The sequence below is a fragment of the Danio aesculapii genome, chromosome 19, assembly GCF_903798145.1.
Source record: "Danio aesculapii chromosome 19, fDanAes4.1, whole genome shotgun sequence".
NCBI lineage: Eukaryota > Metazoa > Chordata > Actinopteri > Cypriniformes > Danionidae > Danio > Danio aesculapii.
Genome location: NC_079453.1, coordinates 3,657,844 through 3,664,857, shown reverse-complemented (window position 1 = coordinate 3,664,857; position 7,014 = coordinate 3,657,844). Strand labels below are relative to the sequence as shown.

The following is a 7,014-nucleotide window of genomic DNA, read 5'->3' as shown; positions in this document are numbered from 1 at the left end:
ACAAATCGATTGTGTGAAACCCATCATTTTGCACAGTGAATTTTTATTGTTGTGGTTTTCAGGAGCTCAGGGTACATACGTATATACATTACAAATCAGCATGCAAATAAGAAAGACATCAGTGGAAAATAAAGTAAACCATAAAAAATATGAATCATATATACACATATGGACTGTACAATAAGAAATAAAAATATGAATAGAAATGAACACATTTGTATAAATGTATTTTAAGAAAACATTGCAAAAGAAAACAAGAACATACATACACACATTTAATATCAAATCTTTGGCGTAATCAATTTTCATTACTGAAAAATAAAGGCTTTTACAGCCGTTAATGCTTCCATGAAGAACCTTCAACATCTACAGAACTGAATTTTCAATCACTTTAAACTAATTTTCCTAACAAAGCAAGAAAATATATATATATATTAAGAGTTTTCCCTGAAATTTTTTATTATTACATTTGTGAAAACATTCTGAATGTTCATTTTTAGCATTGTATATGGCAGATCTGAGTATGAACTACGAATTATAGATGTCTGTGGTTCGATTGGAGTGGGTGTAGTTCGAGTCCGGCCCCTTAACAAGATGGGGGGCTGCAAGGGTATAAAATGAAATTTGCTGCCCAGTCAAGCATAAGGAAGTCAAAAGCACGTTTGCTGGTTGCTTTATGTCTGCTGCACACATAGAAACATAAAGATGCTGTTAAGGTAAGGCAGTGCTGTTTGATTTAATTATTGCAACTGATTTTATTCTCTAATTGATTTCACTATTATTATTAGTATTATTATTATTATTATTTATGATAATGTCTTCTGACACAACCATGGTTTCAAAGTACATTTTAGAACATAAATAAAAAATAGGGGTCATTAATATGTGTAAGTATTTTGAAATATACTAATTTTATGCTCATTACAGCTGCACCTATTTGCTTTATAATTCATATTTTTAATATTTAATATTCTAGAACGAGCATATTTTATTTGTATGTGTTTTAAAGTGTATGTGTTTTATTGCTGATGATGGCAAGTCTGATTTTTTACTTTGAAATTGAAATAAATATAAGCGATTTATAGCTAATTAATCAATACATATAACAGGAAGCATATTACGGTGATTGAATTTGAATTATAATTGTTTGTTCAAAGATATTTAAAATGTATATACATCAATTCATGCATTCCCGAAGAATCAAACCCATGACTTTAATGTCGCAAGCACACGATTAAGCCTATTTTAAACCATGTTTAGTACAGCATTTGTTTGTAATAAGATAATAAGCTGCTAATGAGTTTGCAATAATCTGCATTTGACTTATTTTTGCAACTGTTAATTAAATGCTGGTTCCACACAATCAATTTGAGTTGGAACAACATGAAGGAATTAAGTTAGCGTATTAGTTTTTACAAATTTAAGTGGATTGAATATAATACAATTAAGTTGTCCCCATAATAAAAAAAATTGTTGTTTCAACTCATTTTGGATAAGTGGTTTGACAAACAACATATAATCAAGATTATTTTTTGAGCTTAGTTTAATTTTGGAGTCTATTTTAGTGATGTCGTTTCTAATTATTAATATAAAATAATATTAAAAATTATAAAATAATATTTTAAAAAAATAACAAAAATATAAAATAATATAAAAATAATATAAAAACATCTTTTTTTCATGCAGTTTCCAGTGCTACCTAAATGTGTTATTTATTAGTGTGTAAAAGAAACATCCAATGAATTCACTTCCTATTAAAATAACATTAAAAGAATGCATAGTTGAACTTGTGATTCACCAAAACAGCGATGTATTTTGTTGTCAGGTGTAATTGCGCTTCCCGTTTGCTCATTGTAGTCTCTTATCGTTGTGCTTTGACAGAAATCTTGTAATCGCTTCAGTGGCAGTTGTGTTTTTGGTGTCCAGCGTATCAGCGGCTCCTGTTGAAGGTACGAGCTCTTCTCCCAGAGGGGCTGTGTGTAATGACACACTCTTATGTTTAACATACAGCGCCTGCACATTTTTTCACACAGAGCGCTAAATCAAATCTTGCGTTCTTTCAGATAAGGAGCCCGAGGAAAATGACTTTGAGGCTGAAGAGGGTGAAGAAGAGCTGTCTGAGGAGGAAGAGGGTAGGAGATGAAGATCTTTTACACGAGATCTGGTCAAACCGCATCAAGAAGCCCAGAACTTAAAGGGATAGTTCACTCAAAAATGAAAATCATCTTGTCGTTTATCCTCTCTCATGTGGTTTTAAACATTTATGGTGTTTTATGGAGCACAAAAGAAGATATTTTGAAGAATGATGGCACTTATTGACTTCCATACTAGGAAAAAAATTACTATGGAAGTCAATTGCTGCCAGCATTTTTTTTTAAATATCTTTGTTTGTGTTCGACGGAAAACCCAAACTCAGATTTGAGTTTTGAACAAGTGAGGAGTGAATAAATGATAGCAAGTTTTAATTTTTGAGCAAACTATCCTTTAAAACATATATAAACATATATTATGCCCTTAAAGGTATAGTTCTCCCAAAAATTTAAATTATATTGTCATTTATTTTCTCTCATGTAGTTTTAAACCTTTATGGTGTTTCTGTCTTCTGTTGAAAATAAAAAAAGATATTTTGGACAATGCTGGCACTTATTGACTTCCATAGTTAAATATTACTATGGAAGTCAGTTGGTGCCATAATTTTTCAAAATATATTTTTTTGTTTTCAATAGAAGACAAACTCAAATAAGCTTTGAACAAGTGAAGATTAAAAAATCTAGTCATTTATTCTCTCTCATGTGATTTTAAACATTTATGATGTTTCTATCTTCTTTTGAGGACAGAAGATAATTTAAATTATGCTGGCACTCATTGACTTCCATAGTAGGGAAACATTACTATGGAAGTTAATTGGTGCCAGCATTTTTCAAAATATATATTTTTTAAATTATTTTCAATAGAAGACAGAAACTCAAATAGATTTTTTAAAAACTGAAGAGTGAGTAAATGATAGCAAATTTAAATTTAAATTTAAAAACATATATAAACATATTTTATCCCTTTAAAAGGATAGTTCACCACAAATATTAAAATGTCTTCATAATTTACACCCCCTTCACTTGTTTCAAATGTTAATGTTGTTTCTATCTTCTGTTGAACACAAAAGAAGATATTTTGAAGAATGCTGGCACATATTGACTTACATAGTAGGAAAAAAGGACTATGGAAGTCAGTTTGTGCCAGCATTTTTAAAAATATCTTCTTTCGTGTTCAGTAGAAGACAGAAACTCAAATAGATTTTATTTAAAGTGTAGAGTGAATAAATGATAGTAAATTTAAAAGTTTGAGCAAACTATCCCTGAAAACATATATAAACAGATTTTACCCCTTTAAAAGGGTAGTTCAGCACAAAATGAAAATGTCCTATTTATTTACTCTCTCTTTACTTGTTCCAAACATTTCTATCTTCTGTTGAATGCAAGAGAATATATTTTGAAGAATTCTGTCACTCCTTGGCTTCAATAGTAGGAAGAAAAATACTATGGAAGTCAATTGGTGCCAGCATTTTTCAAAATATCTTCTTTTGTGTTCAACAGAAGTTAGAAGCTCAGACAACAACTAAGGAGTGAATAAACAATAGGAAATACATTTTTTGAGTGAACTACCCCTTTAATACAATAACATTCATGATAAACGATTATAAAAGTCATCCTTAAACTCTTTTAACTTATTTTAAAATCTGTTCTGCTTGATCTACTCATTTTTAACAAAGTTTCTAAGACACAATAAGAGCCTTTTAACTAGCAGATGAGTGAATGGCAAACTTATTCTGATAACAGTCAGCAGGTCTGAGGCTTTCGGGACAGAAAGAGGAGAAGAAGGGCCAAACAAAGGAGCGGTTGTTATAAACTCTATCGATTTTCCCTTTTCTTTACAGATGATGATGACTCCAAAGGTCAGCATATGAAGGGTGGGTGACAGGTTCACAGCCTCAGTCATCTTTAATAATCACATAATCACTCATAATTTGCTTTAAAAGTCAAAATGCCTCATAATAAGCTGGAGCTATTCTAAATATTTGGGTCTTTGCCGTAATTATAGCAGAAATTACACATTCAGAAAAGTACCATGGTGTTATTGTATAGTATGATTATGAGACAAGTTTTATTTATTATTTTAAGCGCCATGTTTTATAATCATAAAGTGTCCACAGTACATATCAAAGCAGCATGCAATGAATGTTTTTATATATATTTTACGGAAATTATGGTATTATTTGAAGTAGATTTGAGTTCACAATAATTAATATGGGTTTTTAGATTAGTCGATTTGTAGTAGATTATATATTTCTGGATTATGCTATATTTTAGTACCATGGAATATTTAAAAGTGTCTTAATCTGTTAAAACCATGTACTACAGTACTTTTTGTAAGGTAATTAAGAAATACTACCATTAAGAAAAGTTTGGGGTCGATAAGAGATTTTTCAAGGCTGCATTTTATTGATACTATCATTCAAAAGAACCGATTTCTATTAAAATATATGTAATTTATTCATGTAAAACAAAGTGAATTTTTAGCATCATACGTGTCATAAGACTCCTCAGAAATAATTCCAATATACGGAAACATTTGATACAAATATTGTATACATTGGGATGCAAAATACTTTCCCAACATGTTTTTATTACATTCTTGCTGAATAAAATCATCTTATCTGCTCCAAACAGTTTGGTAAAATAAATAACAGCACTTAAAACAGACTTATCTTTTAATATATGTTGGACGTTAAATATAATAAATCAGTATTAATGTAGATATTTAAACTCTGGTAACACTTTACTAGAAGGTTGTATTAGTTAATGTTAGATAATGCATTAGTTTGTTTGAATAAACAGCGAACAACACACCTGTTAAGCTTTATATAATCTTTTTTAATGTTAAGTTGCTCATATTCTAGTGATTCCCTTTACATAAACAGCTTATGAAAAACAGGAGATATTTTGAAAAATGCTGGAAACCTGTAACCATTGACCTCCTTAGTAGTTGTTTTTCCTATTAAGGAAGTCAATGGTTACAGGTTTCCAACATTTTTCAAAATACCTTATTTTGTGTTTAACAGAAAAAAGAAAGTCATGAAGGTTTGAAACGAGTTGGAGAGTAAACAATGACAGAATTTTCAGGTTTGTTTTAAAATGATCTCTTTTAAAAAGGAAAGTTCACTCAAAAATGAACATTTACTCAGTATTTACTCTCCCTCAGGTGGTTCCAAACCATTATGAGCTTTTTTTTCTAATGTTGAAAACAACATATGTTATTTTGAAAAATGTTGGAAACCTGTAACCATTGACTTCCATTGTATGAAAAACAAATGGAAGTCAATGGTTACAGGTTTCTAACATTTTTATAAATATGTTATTTTGTGTTCAACAAGAAAGAAACTCATAAAGGTTTGAAACGAGTTAAGGGCTAATAAAGGGGATGTATAAAGTCATATATTTTCATTATCAAAGGGATAGTTCAAAGAAAAATGAAAATTTACTCAGTGTTTACTCTCTCTCAAGTGGTTTCAAATGATTATGAGCTTCTTTTTTTTGCTGAAAACAAAACATGTTATTTTGAGAAATGCTAAAAACCTTTAACCATTGACTTCCACGATAGGAAAAACAAATGGAAGTCAATGGTTACAGGTTTCCAACATTTTTCTAAGTACCTTATTTTGTGTTTAACAGAAGAAAGAAACTCATAAAGGTTTGAAATGAGTAAAGGGCAAGTTAATGATCACAGAATTTTTAGTGTAGAATGAAGTCATCCTTTTTTATTTATTGAACATTTTATATTTAGAACTAAATACAACAAAGCCTGTGATCAACCCAGCAGAAAGTGAAATTATAATAAAACAAAAATATTGCAATAACAGGTACAAAATCAGGACTCAAACATGCCTCTTTCATATTTGACCAAAATATTAGTTTTCTTGCTTTATTTATTTGGGCAGTAGTATATTCCAAACTACTAATGTAAGAAGAGTTTTATCAACTGGTGAAGTCATTCTTAACATATGTGTTGTTCACTCTTAATTCATCTAAGCTAAATTAATGCATTAACTGATACATCCTTATTGTAAAGTCACTGTTACATAAAATCCAAACTAAAATGATATCTAAAATGCACATAAAAATGATAAAATCACCACTAAATATATATAACCAGTTAATGCAAGACATAAAGACCCTTAAGCACATGTAAAAAGAGAGTTTGTCCTTCCACCTGGCCGGAATGGATTGCTTGAGCTGCAAGAAACGATCTGAGTGAATGTTAAGAATATGTTTCTTGTCCCTCTTTCTCCCTGAAGGAGCCGGATCTCAGCAGGCCACCACAGCACCCAAAGGCTTGGGTAAGGTGAAGCTAATCCTCTTTAGAGAAAAAAAAAGACTGGGAAATAGTTCAGTGGGTGCACCAAAGTCAGTCAGGGCTTAATCTGGTTTAGGGATCAGGTATGTGGGGATTTCACCACGGTAGATCAGCAGCGGTGCTTGATTATTAATAAATGTGGAAAGACGAAACAACAGGTGCATGGAAAACAAAGGGTCTTGGAAAGCCTTCATAAAAAGTCTGCTATAATTGTAGTCTATGGTAACACTTATGAATAATAGTTCATTAGTGAATGTATTTATTAGCATTAGCTAAGTATGAATAATCTTGTAAAGCATGTGTTAATTCAATATTAACTGATGCATTATTACAAATAATAATGATAATGTTATAAATACATACAAAGTTGCACTTGATAACATTAGTTAATGCACTGTGAGTAAACATGAACTGACATTATTTAGCCTAAATAACATTAATGGTTACAAAGTTGAGTGTATACACAATAAACCAACATTGGCTTATTCTGAAAACGTAGCCCTACTGTATATACGTTTCTGGAGATCGTGAATTATGTAGCCAGAGGTACGTATGGCTACATTTAATTTTTTAAACAAACGCTACTGGGCAGTATGACGCCGTTCC

General features: G+C 30.6%; 1 protein-coding gene across 1 annotated transcript in view; it reads left to right on the top strand.

Moving 5' to 3' along the window:
• Positions 1–705: 705 nt before the first annotated feature.
• si:ch211-80h18.1 (uncharacterized protein LOC555593 homolog) overlaps positions 706–7,014 on the top strand; it is a 47,051-nt gene continuing 40,742 nt past the window's right edge. The window contains exons 1-5 of the mRNA XM_056480205.1: positions 706–716; positions 1,882–1,949; positions 2,064–2,132; positions 3,932–3,964; positions 6,350–6,391. Of these exons, the coding sequence (XP_056336180.1) occupies positions 706–716; positions 1,882–1,949; positions 2,064–2,132; positions 3,932–3,964; positions 6,350–6,391 (223 nt within the window). The remainder of the gene's footprint in view (positions 717–1,881; positions 1,950–2,063; positions 2,133–3,931; positions 3,965–6,349; positions 6,392–7,014) is intronic.